The 17,141-nt window shown below is 57.7% G+C and overlaps 1 protein-coding gene across 1 annotated transcript in view; it reads right to left on the bottom strand.

The window, feature by feature from the left end:
* LOC144729966 (receptor-type tyrosine-protein phosphatase gamma-like) overlaps positions 1 to 17,141 on the bottom strand; it is a 455,918-nt gene that overhangs the window by 209,622 nt on the left and 229,155 nt on the right. Inside the window, exon 5 of the mRNA XM_078610395.1 lies at positions 14,640 to 14,782. Within this exon, the coding sequence (XP_078466521.1) occupies positions 14,640 to 14,782 (143 nt within the window). The remainder of the gene's footprint in view (positions 1 to 14,639; positions 14,783 to 17,141) is intronic.

Raw genomic sequence — 17,141 nt, 5'->3', positions numbered from 1 at the left:
CACCCACCGCCACCACCACCACCGCCACCACCACCACCCACCACCGCCACCACCACCACCGCCACCACCACAGCGACCACCCTAGCCACTGTGGGGATGATGAGAGAGAGAATGAGACGCAGACTTGAGACTTGCATCGTCTGGGTCGGGATCGAACCCACGATCTCCTGTATACAGACGAGGTAGTTAACATCTCCTAGCCACCGCGGCGGCTAATAAGACAGCCAGCCCGCGTTGCTACCCACTCCCCCCTCCAGGAGGGTTATGGAGGGGGCAAAGGGGAGGGGTGAATAGGTGGCCCAACACAGGCACGGCCAATGCAGAACAAATGTTAATTTAGCTGCAGACTGACATTCATTGTTCACTGGAAGTGTAACTTGTTCCATGCTAGACAATGCGTCCAACTACCACCACCACCACACTGCAGAGCAAGCCAACTCACTCACTCGCTCACCCACTCACCCACCCACTCAACCACCCACCCGCCCACTCATTCGCCCACCCACTCGCTCACCCACTCGCCCACCCACTCACCCACCCACTCGCCCACCCACTCGCCCACCCACTCGCTCACCCACTCGCCCACCCACTCGCTTACCCACTCACCCACCCACTCACTCGCTCATCCACTCACACACCCACTCACCCACCCACTCGTTCAACCACCCACTCACCCACGCACTCACTCACTGGTGCTATTTGTTGCTGGCTGATGACTGGTTTGGCTTTGAGTGGGAGGGAACCAACCACACACACAACCACACGCACCACACACACAACCACACGCACCACACACACAACCACACGCACCACACACACAACCACACGCACCACACACACAACCACACGCACCACACACACAACCACACGCACCACACACACAACCACACGCACCACACACACAACCACACGCACCACACACACAACCACACGCACCACACACACAACCACACGCACCACACACACAACCACACGCACCACACACACAACCACACACACCACACACACAAGCACACGCACCACACACACAACCACACGCACCACACATACAACCACACGCACCACACACACAACCACACGCACACACACACACAACCAAACGCACCACACACACAACCACAAGCACCACGCACACAACCACAAGCACCACACACACACCACACACACAACCACACGCACCACACACACACCCCACACACAACCACACGCACTACACACACAACCACACGCACCACACACACAACCACATGCACCACACACACAACCACACACACAACCACACGCACACACACACACAACCACAAACACAAGCACCACACACACAACCACACACACAACCACACGCACCACACACACAACCACATGCACCACACACACAACCACACACACAACCACACGCACACACACACACAACCACACGCACCACACACACAACCACAAACACAAGCACCACACACACAACCACACACACAACCACACGCACCACACACACAACCACATGCACCACACACACAACCACACACACAACCACACGCACACACACACACAACCACACGCACCACACACACAACCACAAACACAAGCACCACACACACAACCACACACACAACCACACGAACCACACACACACCACACACACAACCACACGCACCACACACACACACCACACACACAACCACACGCACCACACACACCACACACACAACCACACGCACCACACACACCACACACACAACCACACGCACCACACACACAACCACACACACAACCACACGCACTACACACACAACCACACGCACCACACACGCACCACACACACAACCACACGCACCACACACACAACCACATGCACCACACACACAACCACACGCACCACACACACAACCACACGCACCACACACACAACCACACGCACCACACACACAACCACACGCACCACACACACAACCACACACACCACACACACAACCACACGCACCACACACACAACCATACGCACCACACACACAACCACACGCGCCACACACACAACCACACACACCACACACACAACCACACGCACCACACACACACCACACACACAACCACACGCACCACACACACACCACACACACAACCACACGCACCACACACACAACCACACGCACCACACACACACCACACACACAACCACACGCACCACACACACAACCACACGCACCACACACACACCACACACACAACCACACGCACCACACACACACCACACACACAACCACACGCACCACACACACAACCACACGCACCACACACACACCACACACACAACCACACGCACCACACACACACCACACACACAACCACACGCACCACACACACAACCACACGCACCACACACACACCACACACACAACCACACGCACCACACACACAACCACACGCACCACACACACACCACACACACAACCACACGCACCACACACACAACCACACGCACCACACACACAACCATACGCACCACACACACAACCACACACACCACACACACAACCACACGCACCACACACACAACCACACGCACCACACACACACCACACACACAACCACACACACCACACACACAACCACACACACCACACACACAACCACACGCACCACACACACACCACACACACAACCACACGCACCACACACACACCACACACACACCACACGCACTACACACACAACCACACGCACTACACACGCACCACACACACAACCACACAACCACACGCACCACACACACAACCACACGCACCACACACACAACCACACGCACCACACACACACCACACACACAACCACACAACCACACGCACCACATACACACCACACGCACAACCACACACACCACACACACAACCACACGCACCACACACACACCACACACACAACCACACAACCACACGCACCACACACACAACCACACGCACCACACACACACCACACACACAACCACACAACCACACGCACCACACACACAACCACACGCACCACACACACAACCACACGCACCACATACACACCACACGCACCACACACACACCACACACACAACCACACGCACTACACACACAACCACACGCACCACACACACAACCACACGCACCACACACACAACCACACGCACTACACACACAACCACACGCACCACACACACACCACACACACAACCACACGCACCACACACACAACCACACGCACCACATACACACCACACACACAACCACACGCACCACACACACAGCCACACGCACCACACACACAACCACACACACCACACACACAACCACACGCACCACACACACACCACACACACAATCACACACACCACACACACAACCACACGCACCACACACACAACCACACACACCACACACACACCACACACACAATCACACACACCACACACACAATCACACGCACCACACACACAACCACACACACCACACACACACCACACACACAACCACACACACCACACACACAACCACACGCACCACACACACACCACACACACAATCACACACACCACACACACAGCCACACGCACCACACACACAACCACACACACCACACACACACCACACACACAGCCACACGCACCACACACACAACCACACACACCACACACACAACCACACGCACCACACATACAACCACACGCACCACACACACAACCACACACACCACACACACAACCACACGCACGATACACACAATCACACGCACCACACATACAACCACACGCACCACACACACAACCACACGTACCACACACACAACCACACGCACCACACACACACCACACACACAACCACACGCACAACCACACACACCACACATACAACCACACGCACCACACACACAACCACACACACAACCACACGCACCACACACACAACCACACGCACCACACACACACCACACACACAACCACACACACCACACATACAACCACACGCACCACACACACAACCACACACATAACCACACGCACCACACACACAACCACACGCACCACACGCACAACCACACGCACCACACATACAACCACACGCACCACACACACACAACCACACACACAACCACACGCACCACACACACAACCACACACACCACACACACAACCACACACACCACACACACAACCACATGCACTACACACACAACCACACACACCACACACACAACCACACACACCACACACACAACCACACACACAACCACACACACCACACACACAACCACACACACCACACGCACAACCACACGCACCACACATACAACCACACGCACCACACACACACAACCACACACACAACCACACGCACCACACACACAACCACACGCACAACACACACAACCACATGCACCACACACACAACCACATGCACCACGCACACAACCACACGCACAACACACACAACCACATGCACTACACACACAACCACACGCACCACGCACACAACCACATGCACCACACACACAACCACACGCACAACACACACAACCACACGCACAACACACACAACCACATGCACAACACACACAACCACACGCACAACACACACAACCACATGCACTACACACACAACCACATGCACCACACACACAACCACATGCACCACGCACACAACCACACGCACAACACACACAACCACATGCACTACACACACAACCACATGCACCACACACACAACCACATGCACCACGCACACAACCACACGCACAACACACACAACCACATGCACTACACACACAACCACATGCACCACACACACAACCACATGCACCACACACACAACCACATGCACGACGCACACAACCACACGCACCACGCACACAACCACACGCACCACACACACAACCACACGCACCACACACACAACCACACGCACCACACACACACCACACACACAACACACACAACCACATGCACCACACACACAACCACACGCACAACACACACAACCACATGCACCACACACACAACCACATGCACCACGCACACAACCACACGCACCACACACACAACCACACGCACCACACACACAACCACACGCACCACACACACAACCACACGCACCACACACACAACCACACGCACCACACACACAACCACACACACCACACACACAACCACATGCACCACACACACAACCACATGCACCACGCACACAACCACACGCACCACACACACAACCACATGCACCACACACACAACCACACGCACCACACACACAACCACATGCACCACACACACAACCACACGCACAACACACACAACCACATGCACCACACACACAACCACATGCACCACGCACACAACCACACGCACCACACACACAACCACATGCACCACACACACAACCACATGCACCACGCACACAACCACACGCACCACACACACACCACACACACAACCACACACACCACACATACAACCACACGCACCACACACACAACCACACACATAACCACACGCACCACACACACAACCACACGCACCACACGCACAACCACACGCACCACACATACAACCACACGCACCACACACACACAACCACACACACAACCACACGCACCACACACACAACCACACACACCACACACACAACCACACACACCACACACACAACCACATGCACTACACACACAACCACACGCACAACACACACAACCACATGCACCACACACACAACCACATGCACCACGCACACAACCACACGCACAACACACACAACCACATGCACCACACACACAACCACATGCACTACACACACAACCACACGCACAACACACACAACCACACGCACAACACACACAACCACACGCACACACACACAACGACACGCACCACACACACAACCACACGCACCACGCACACAACCACACGCACCACACAGACAACTACAAAGACAAACATCTCTCGTATAGCCTTAACAGACTGTTGGGGCACATGCTGTTAGCGATTAGCACCTATGAAGGCCGGCACGGCACACGAGGGGGGTGGGTGGCCAGCTCCACGCCCGGCCGCCTTTGTCTCCCCAGTGGCGATGTTTACTACGCACCGCACCAGGTGCTTATTTGAGGCTGAGTTGACCTAGGCGAGGCCCATGGCCGGTTCAGATAATCGTCACTGGGTGTTGGCCGTGATCGGGAGTTGAACCCTGGCAGGTTGATTGCGCAGCGTGCTAACCACTACGCGACCGCTCCCCAAACACACTCGCGCACACGCCCCCCACCGCACCACACGGAGGCCCAGGACCGGTTCGGATGCCCACGCGCCACCGCTGAGATCGGCCGTGGACGCGAACGAACCAGGAATCGAACGAAGACCGTCGAACTCGCGGCAGAGTGCGCTAACCGCTGCGCCACCGCTCCGCCACGGCTCCCTACAGACGCACTCCTCACTGTGTCTCGTGGACGCCGTGGAGAGAGCCGCGCCTCGCGCTTGTCGAGCTGAAGGGAACTCTCTCTTCGCTCTCCCGCTCCGTCTCTCCGTCCCCCACCCCCCCCTCCTCTCTCTCTCTCGCCCCCGTGCGGAGAGGCCACACCTAGTGGTCGCTCCTGCTCCACCAGGTGAGCGGACAGAGGCCTGGGCTCAGGTGAGAGCCTGTGCCTGGCCTGAAAGGGAGAGTCATCGTTCTTTTCGTTTCCCTTTCTCGCTAAGACCTGCGGTTACTGCTGCCTTTCCACCATGGCGCAATATCCAAGGCTCGAGTGTCTTTCGCGAAGGAACGGTTTAATCTGCTATCCACCGCCCGAGATCACAGCCGACATCGTCGCTGCTGCTGTGGCCACGTGTGTGGGCCATGCGGGCATCCTCACCGCCCAAAGGCAAGACCGAGGTGTGGTGGTGTACGTGACCCAGGAGAGTATGGTGGCGCGCCTGGTAGAGACGGGGCTCGACGTCGGGGAAGGGCTGTTTGTGCAGTGCACCCCGCTCTCGTCGCCCGCCATCAGGGTGATGCTCTCAGGTGCGCCGCCATTTCTCAAGGGCACCGAACTGCGCCGAGATCTACAGCGCTTCGGCACAGTGATCTCGAATATAATTATGCTGCCTTTGAGGTCGAAAGACCCAAAGCTAGCACACGTTTTGTCGCTGCAGCGTCAAACGTTTATGATCTTAAAGGAAGGCAACACGGAATTGGATGTGAACTTCAAGTACACCATTGATGGTCACGTCTATACCGTGTATGCCTCCACGGCCGCGCCGAAGTGCTACGGGTGTGGTGGTGTCGGACACACCCGAAAACACTGCACGGCAAACAAACAGGAAAGGGGAAAAGCAGCTCCGCCTGCGCAGACAGCAGCAGCAGAAGTGCGGGAGCAGCAGAAGCAGCAGCAGGCGTCGCCGCCGCTGCAGCAGCAGCAGCAGGCGCCGCCACCGCGGCAGCAGCAGCTGCAGCAGCAGCAGCAGACCTCCACCGACTCTGCTGATGGTCACGCGCAGCCAAGGACTGACGGCGGGGAAAAGGGTTTCACCGTCGTTGAGTCGAGAAAGCGGAAGGCGAGAGGAGGCAATGCGGGGGGGCGCGGTGGCACCTTTCCAAAACGCGTGGCCGCCGCCGCCGCCGAGAAAGACAACAGCGACAGTGACGAACGGGACAACCGCCCGAACGCAACAGCAGGGCGCGGCGGTGAGGCCGAGCCACAGGGTGAGGTGATCGTCATTGACGAGGCCCACCGGCCGGTTGATGCCGAGGCAGAGGGGCGACCACCAGACCTGGACTCAGCTGCCCCGGAAGGGGGGGGGGTGCTGGAAGCCACCAATGAGCCTGCCGATGACACGGCGCTCGGGGGTGACGACCAGCTCACCTCCTCACCCGACCAGGTGAGGGAGGCAGAGGCCGCAGAGGGGAGCCGGCCCGAGTTGGAAGACACCTCCGATCGGCACGGTGCGTTGGAAGAGGTAACCACCGAGCCTCACACAAGCGTGCCGGGAGACTCAGACGACGGAGGGTCGGAGTTAGAGATAGAAGACAACTTGAGTGAGGGGAGCTACTCACATGTTAAGAAGAAACGAGAGTACACACCCGGCAAGATTGTCGAATTCCTCCGAACTAGTTACAAGAAGCGGGGGGTCGACATCGGAGATTCTTTCCCCGATGCGCAGGCCTTCTTGAAGGTCGCGCAGACAATCATCAGCGACATGGAAAAGCACAAATGCAGCCCGCAGGAAGGCAATCGGCTGAGGGGTTTCATGCAGAAAGCAAGAAAGGGGAGCATGTCCCAACCGGAGTGCCCCCCCGCTGATGCCGTTGCTGAAGCCGACGCCTAAAGCCATGGCTTCCTCAGGTGTAAGGATCGCGAGTTTAAACTGCAACGGAGCTCGAAGCGATCAGAGGTGGCACCGCATCTGCAGCTTCATTAGCGAGCAGAAAGCGGATGTGACGTTTCTGCAAGAAACGCACCTTGACGCAACTCTGCAGGCCCAGCGCCAGCACCTCTTGGGCAGTCAGACCTTTTTCAGTCACGGAGAAGACAACCGCGCTGGTGTTGCAATTGTGTTTAGTCCAAAGTTTCTCCCGGAAGGCATGGCCTTCAGAGAGATCCAAAAAGGCCATCTGATATCTGTAGACTTCGTGTTAAACAACACGAGGCTACGGTGTTTCAACGTTTATGCGCCGAGTAAGACCAGTGAGAGGAAACGCTTTTTCTCCGGCACACTGCGGAATGCCTTGGAGGCAGGCAGTGCGGACGGGGTGCTCACGGTCGTGGGGGGAGATATGAACTGCACCCTCGACCCGGCTCTCGACCGCAATAGTGCTGAGCCCCACCCGGAATCCGCACGGCCATTAGCCGACATGGTGCAGCAACTGGGTTTGCTCGACACGTGGCGACTGCAACACCCAGGCCAGAGGCAATACACTTGGTGCCGCGCGGGCCTGCAGGGGAGGATGAGCCTCGCCAGGCTGGACCGGCTGTACATCAGTGCGGACAGCGCTAACCGGCTCGGGGGCAGCAACATCACCCCATCCGGTTTCTCTGACCACCACCTGGTCTCAGCACTGCTGCGAGTCCCCAGGGAGAGGCGTCGCTGCCCCTACTGGAAACTCGACGTGCAGCTGCTTGAGGACGAAAATTTCACGGAGGCATTCAGGGCCTGTTGGTCACACTGGGCAGCAACTAGGAGCAGTTTCAGCTCTGGTCAGCGATGGTGGGAACACACTAAAGCGCAAATTAGGGCCCTCTGTCTACAGCTTTCGAGCCAGCACGCCGCCGCCAAGGAGGAGACGGTGAAACACCTGGCGAGCGAGCTGCTGCTGCTCGAGGCTGAGATGGGCTCGGCCCAGGACGCGCACAACAACGAGGGCGAGGTGCTGCTGGAGAAGCGGCGACTTTTTAGGGCCGTCACGGACCAACAGGCACATAGTTCGTTTGTGCACAAAAAGGTGCAACACCTGGCACAGACGGACTCTCCCTCAAAGTATTTCTTTAGGCTAGGCAATAGACCCTCGAGCAATGAGAACAACATTTCAGGGTTGCTTACCCCAGAGGGGAAGACAGCAACTGCCGAGGGGGAAATTGCTAGGATCGCGAAGGACTTCTATTCACACCTGTTCAAGGCTGAGCACGTACAGGACGAGGCGGTTGAAGAACTACTAGCTGCGGGCCCTACTCTGGGGGACGCGGAGAGAGACAAACTGGAAAGCCCCGTCACCCTGGAGGAGCTGCACACTGCCATGAAAGGTCTGGCAGCTGGCAAATCCCCAGGGATCGATGGGCTGCCAGTTGAGTTCTACGAGACCTTCTGGGATGTACTCGGCCCTTGCCTGCTGGGGCTGCTGGAGGAGAGCCTGCGGGACGGGGAACTCCCGCAGAGCTGCAGGAGGGTGGTGGTCACCCTGTTGCCTAAGAAGGGGGACCTGCGTCGCATAGAAAACTGGCGGCCCGTCTCCCTCCTGTGCGCCGACTATAAAATATTCGCCAAGGCGCTGGCAAACCGCCTCAAAGAGGTGGTGGGTCAGCTCGTGCAACCCGAGCAGGCGTATTGCATCCCCGGCCGCTGCATCTATGACAACATCGGCACGGTCAGGGATGTGATCTCCCTCGCGGATATGCACGACATGGATGCAGGTCTCCTATTCATGGACCAGGAGAAGGCGTTCGACAGGGTAAGCCACGAGTACCTGAGAAGACTGCTCCTCTCCTTAGGGTTCGGCCAGAACTTCACGGCACACGTGCACCTCCTATATACGGGCATATCCAGCCTCATAAAAATCAATCAAAGGCTGGGCTGCCCTGTTCCCGTGACAAGAGGAGTCAGGCAGGGGTGCCCTCTCTCGGGGCTCCTCTACACCCTGTCCCTTGAGCCGCTCTTGCGACGCCTGAGAAACACCTTGTCCGGGTTCGTGGTCCCGGGGCCGGAGAATGCAGTCATAAAGCTCTCCGCATATGCGGACGACGTATGCGCCGTGATCAACGACGCGCAGGACGTCGCTGCACTCTGCCGGGCGGTGGAGGTCTATGAAAAGGCCTCCTGCGCCAAAGTCAACTGGCGGAAGTGTGAGGCGTTATGGATGGGGTCACAAGGTGCAGTGAGTTCCGTGCTCCTCCCAGGCGGAGTCACCTGGCAGGGTGAGGGCGTGAAGTATCTCGGAGTGTACCTAGGGAAGCCCCAAGTCGTTCACAAAAACTGGACCGAGATGAGCGACGTATTTGATGCTAAACTGAGAGCGTGGGCACATCTTGCCCCACAAATGTCCTTCAGGGGGAGAGTGCTCATAGGGAATAACCTGGCAGCCTCGGTGCTGTGGCACAGAGCCAAGGCCCTCCAACCCCCGGGCTGGTTACTCACGAGGGCGAACAGGTCGCTTGCCCACTTTGTCTGGAACGGCAAGCACTGGATGAGGCCAGGGGTCCTCTGCCTGCCGGTGGGTGAGGGCGGCCAGGGCCTGGTAGACGTCACCGCTCGAGTGATGAGCTTCAGGCTCCAGGCCGTGAGAAACTTGCTATATGAACAAGAAGAGCTGCCCCGGACGTCGCTGGCCCTCGCCCTGCTGAGAAATGCGGGCGGGCGGCTGGGATATGGGAGGGAGCTCTTCCTTATGGACCTGTCCCTAGTCGATTGCACCGGACTGCCGGGCTATTACCAGAGCCTGTTGGAGGCGTGGCGGAGCCTGGAATGGAGCAGGGCGAGCCCGCACCACGGCCTTAACGGCTTCATGACCGAACCCCTGTTCCACAATAGCCTCCTCGATGGAATCAGGGAGGAGGGAACGCTGGCCCTCCGTTTCGCCTCGGCAGGAGTGCGAACGGTTAGGGATCTTGTGAAGAGCCAGGACGGCCGCTCCAAATGGAAGAACGCAGCTGAGGTGAGCGGCGCCGCTGGGCTCCGCTCCATGATGGCCGGAGAAAAGTTGTTGCGAGAGGCGATCGCGGCGATGCGGAAGCTGCGTTTGCAGCTAGAAACGCCAGGAGACAGCGGTGCCGCACGGCCGCCGCCCTCCTCCTTCCCCCCCCCCCTCCCCTCCCCCCGCTTTCCAGGAGTTGCGCGTCTCCTGCATCCAGCCCCCCGGGCGCTGTGAGGCAGGGAGGTTGCTCAAGCTCGCGAACTGCAGAGACGTGGCCCTCAAGGGTGCCTCCAAGCGGGTGCTGTACGACTGCTGCGTCAAAACACTGCGGTGTCGAGAGCTGGAAAACCTACTGGACACGAAGTGGAGGGAGTTCTTCTCTCCCTTGATCGACACCACCCCCCAGTGGAAACAGCTCTACAAGGCCCCCGTGGCAAAGCGCAGCGGGGACCTCCAGTGGAGGCTGGCGCATTGGACGCTGCCCTCGGCGGCGTGGATCAGCAAGGTCACCCCGGGGGCATCAGACCTGTGCGTGTTCTGTGGCGCGAGGGAGGACCTCGCCCACCAGTACATGGGGTGCTCGCGGCTGGACCCGCTGTTCAGACTCCTGGGAGCCGTGTTTAAGAAGTTGGGGGTGCCCTTCTACAAGAGCGTCCTTATATGCGGGGTACCGTACCGGGCGGACAAGCGCCACATCCTGGCAAACTTTGTCTGCGCGCAAGCCAAGATGGCAGTATACAAAACGCGAAAAAAGAAACTGCGAGGTGACACGGACGATAGTTGTTCAGCGGAGGCAACGCTGAAAGGTCTGCTGAAAGCGAGGCTCCGGCTGGAGCACGCGTACTTTTCCCAGGTTGGAGATGCGCACGCCGTGTTCCAGGAGCGGTGGGGGGCCGGTCAGGCCCTCTGCACCAACACGAATGGTGAACTGACCTTCACTTTTTAATGATCGAGTCGAAACGGGCGTTAGACGCGGCGACGCGGGCAGGACGTATGCGGCGGTACAGCACGCGTGGTGGAGCGGAGCGCGTGACAGTCCGGCCGTGCGGCGCACGCGCCTGGCAGTGCGGCACATGTGCTGAGGTGTGGCGCACGCGGCGGTCTGAATAATGTGGTGTGTGCGTGGCGGTGTGGCGCGCTTGGCGGCGCGGGACACGCGCCGCGGTGTGTCACGCGGAGTGAGGCGGCGTGACGCACGTGGCATGGTGTAGCGCGCGCGGTGGTGCGGAACTCACTCAGCGGTGTGACGCACTTGGCGGCGCGGCACATGTGCTGAGGTGTGGCGCACGCGGCGGACCAAAAATGTGCGCACGTGCGCGGCGGTGGGTCGCACCAGGCGGTGCGGCGCACGTGCCGCGGTGTGGCGCAGGGCGTTGTGGCACGCGTACCTGTGGCGTGACGTGCGCGTCGCAGTATGGTGCATGCGGTGGTGTGACACGTGTCGCGGAAATCTCGCGGGGTGGTGGTGCGTGCGCAGCGGTGTGGCACATGTGACGTGGATGAATGTGCACGTGGCGGTGTGGCTCGCGCGGTGGCGTGGCGCACGGGCCGCGTTGTCTAGCGGTGGTGATGTTACCGATGACTGTGACCTCGAACCATCAGGGGAGGAAGTGTGGAATAAGCGGGGGGGCCCTGCCAAGCAAAGAGGTGCCAAAGCTAGAAATGACACAGCGCGTCGGATGCTGTTGCGCGGCCGGTGCGTGGGGATTGTAGTGCCGGCGTTGCGTGTCGCGGGGCGGCGGTGGGATGGTGAGCTGTGCTTTTTGGTGTGGCCATTAAGGCTTGAATATTGCAAAATTCCAGGGCATTTTGCCGCTGGTGAATAAACTTATAAAAGTCTCTCTCTCTTTGCCTGTCGCCTCACGTCGCCATTCACCTGCGCCGGGGCAGGCAACTTCCACCGCTGTCGGGAATCTCGCCCAGTGATGTTACAATCCCTAAAGCCTCCATCCCCGCCACCCTCCCCGCCACCCTCCCCGCCTCCATCCCTGCCTCCTTGCCTCTATCCCTCCGACCTTCCATCCATCCATCTTGCCCTGACCTCCCTCCCTCCGATCTCCTCGCTGTTCCGGAGAGAGCGTCCCCGGTGGCTCCGCCTGACTCCCCCCTCCGGCCCCTCCTGCTTTGCCGCAGCGCGCGACGCTCGTCAGCGCCGATTTTTCCGTCCGCGCCTCGAGGCGAATTGCCCGAGCGCTGACTCGCGAGTCCGACGTCTCACGATGGTGACGACGGGGCCTGGGCCGTCGCCTGTGTCCGCGAACACAACTCCCCGGGACTCGTGCCAAGAGAAGTTGCCGCTGTTGAAGCCACTATGCGTGCTGGTGCGCTGGCTTGCCGCTGCTGCTGCGGTGTGCGCTGGGTGGTGATGAGAGGAGGAACGTGAAGGATGACGCTACTGGACGCAGTTGGAGGCAGTCGCCCTCCCAATAGCAACAACAACAACAGCAGCAACAACAACAGCAACAACAGCAGCAGCAACGGAGGACAAGAGGCGCGACGCTGACAACCAACGAGCGGAGCGGCAGGCGCCAATGTCGGGGTCGAACCCCCACCCTCCTGCACACCAGGCGAGGCCGTGCAGGTCTCGCCACCGTGGTTCCCCTAAATAAAATAAACGAGAGTAGTTCTAAACTTGATTTGAGAGAGTCGTTTTTAGAGTAGTTTTCTACCTACGTGACTTTACCGAAAGAACCAAAGAGTATGGATTCCTGCAGTCACGAAAGCTTCAAATCAATATTGGAGTAGAGAAGTTCAAATTGCACTGGCACATCAAGCGTTAACAGACTGTTGGGGCAAGTGCTGTTTTGTTTGCGAGTCGCAGCAACACATGAAGGCCGGCCACGGCAAACGAGGGGGTGGGTGGCCAGGAAGATTGGCACAGTATGGGGCACAGCTGATGCATCTGCCAGTCATCTCAGTCGGTCAACCCACGGCACCACCTTTGTCTGTGTCGTGACCTCCTGCAGCGAGCCTTCGACCCTTCACGTGGCCTCAAAGTGCACCTGGCTCGGCACAGGCCCCGCGGTGACGCCACCGTCACTTCGTGTCGAATAGCGGGCGTTGTTGGTATTTGGTATGCGGCGTTCCCCACGGTGGCATGCGGTGTTACGGTGCGCCGCTAGCGGTGTGCTGCGCACTTGAGCCCGTGAACTCCGCCGTCCCTGCGACTTTCAGAGGAGGCCCTCGAGGGACCGAGACGGCGTCTCCGTTATGGGCACGGAGCTCCCGGTGCCGCCGGCGGCAGGGAGAGGCGATCCTCTCGCACGACTCATCCACAGCCAAAGCCGCTCGAACCACGGCCGAAGCCTCGGGTACCTCGAGAGGGAAGGAGCGGCCGTCGATCTGGTGCTCGGATCCGTCCGCCGACGAGCAGCTGCCCCAGTGAAATGCCAGCCGCGTCGCGCGCCAACGTGTCCCTCCGCTCCACAGAAAGTAGTCCCCGTCAATCCACACCTCCACTGCGAGCGGCGGGGGAGGGGGGAGACACGCGCGAGTGAGGCGCGCTCTGGAATCCCCCTGCCACCGGGTTGGAGCGCGTCAGCTGTTCCAGAATCGATCATCGATCACATCGGCAGTTTGAATTCCCATCAAAGGCATCGTCGTTTCTCCTCCAGATTCGAGCGCACGAGTGGGGATGGGAGCACGTCAGTCGTTCCAGATCCCATGCCTTGAGCGCCGCGGTGGCGAGGTGTTAACAACCTCGCCTGGTATGCAGGAGGCCGTGGGTTCGATCCCTAACCTGACGCCTGCTGTATGTTTGCAGTTTCCGTGTCTCTCTCCCCATGGTCGCGTGGATTTTTATTTCCGGGTGCTCCGGTTTTTTCCTCCACATTTTAGAAAAGCGCTTTAAGAGAATTTGGCTGTTATAAATGTCCACACGACGCTGAGCCATTTCGCTGAGCTACCATTCGTGATCGCCAGGTCGCTTCTGAAAAAGCGATGCATAGCTCAGTGGGCCCTTAACCTGATAAAACACAAAACAGTTCAGTTGAAATAGTTTAGATGTTCCAAACTCCATCGCGTCGACTGTTTCCCGACGATCCTGGCACACCCAGCCGACACCTTGCTACCAAGTATCACGACACCACGTCCCAGATCTGCCCCCCGAATTCCTTCGGCGATACTCCAGATGATAGCGCGACAGCGAATGTCTGTGCGGCGATGTCCTCCTGCCTTGACGTTCTGGCCTTGAGCGACAATGAGCCGTGCCATTTGGACGCTGTTGCTTGTAGTGTGTACGTACGCACTATTCATGAGGCGTTATCCTGGGAGGTTTTTTTTTTGCGTCGAGGAATTTCTGCTGTTGGTGCAGTGTGAATCATTAATTGTATTTGTTTCTTAATTCGTTTGCACACCCCCTTGCAGTACTCCTGGAGATACCACCACTGCCGACAGGCCTGGGCTGTGGTCTATGGATCTCTGTGTCACTCTGTGCATCTCTGTGTCACTCTGCGTCACTCTGTGCATCTCTGTGTCACTCTGTGCATCTCTGTGTCACTCTGCATCTCTGTGCCACTCTGTGGATCTCTGTGTCACTCTGTGGATCTCTGTGTCACTCTGTGGATCTCTGTGTCACTCTGTGCCACTCTGCGTCACTCTGTGCATCTCTGTGTCACTCTGCGTCACTCTGTGGATCTCTGTGTCACTCTGTGCTTCTCTGTGTCACTTTGCGGATCTCTGCGTCACTCTGTGCATCTCTGTGTCACTCTGTGCATCTCTTTGTCACTCTGTGGATCTCTGTGTCACTCTGTGCATCTCTGTGTCACTCTGTCCATCTCTGTGTCACTCTGTGGATCTCTGCATCACTCTGTGCATCTCTGTGTCACTTTGTGCATCTCTGTGTCACTCTGTGCATCTGTGTTACTCTGTTTATCTCTGTGTCACTCTGTGTATCTCTGTGTCACTCTGTGCATCTCTGTGTCACTCTATGGATATCTGTGTCACTCTATGGATCTCTGTGTCACTCTATGGATCTCTGTGTCACTCTGTGCATTTCTGTGTCACTCTGTGCATCTCTGTGTCATTCTGTGGATCTCTGTCACTCTGTGCATCTCTGTGTCACTCTGTGGATCTCTGTGTCACTCTGTGCATTTCTGTGTCACTCTGTGCATCTCTGTGTCACTCTGTGGATCTCTGTGTCACTCTGTGCATCTCTGCGTCACTCTGTGCATCTCTGTGTCACTCTGTGGATCTCTGCATCACTCTGTGGATCTCTGTGTCACTCTGTGCATCTCTGCGTCACTCTGTGCATCTCTGTGTCACTCTGTGGATCTCTGTGTCACTCTGTGCATCTCTGTGTCACTCTGTGGATCTCTGCATCACTCTGTGGATCTCTGTGTCACTCTGTGCACCTCTGCGTCACTCTGTGGATCTCTGCATCACTCTATGGATCTCTGTGTCACTCTGTGCATCTCTGCGTCACTCTGTGCATCTCTGTGTCACTCTGTGGATCTCTGCGTCACTCTGTGCATCTCTGTGTCACTCTGTGCATCTCTGTGTCACTCTGTGGATCTCTGTGTCACTCTATGGATCTCTGTGTCACTCTGTGCATTTCTGTGTCACTCTATGGATCTCTGTGTCACTCTATGGATCTCTGTGTCACTCTGTGCATTTCTGTGTCACTCCGTGCATCTCTGTGTCACTCTGTGGATCTCTGTGTCACTCTGTGCATCTCTGTGTCACTCTGTGGATCTCTGCGCCACTCTGTGCATCTCTGTGTCACTCTGTGCATCTCTGTGTCACTCTGTGGATCTCTGTGTCACTCTGTGCATCTCTGTGTCACTCTATGGATCTCTGTGTCACTCTGTGCATCTCTGT

This window comes from Lampetra planeri, chromosome 34 (genome assembly GCF_965212315.1).
Source record: "Lampetra planeri chromosome 34, kcLamPlan1.2.h2, whole genome shotgun sequence".
Lineage (NCBI taxonomy): Eukaryota > Metazoa > Chordata > Hyperoartia > Petromyzontiformes > Petromyzontidae > Lampetra > Lampetra planeri.
This window is presented reverse-complemented; position numbering and strand designations above follow the sequence as displayed.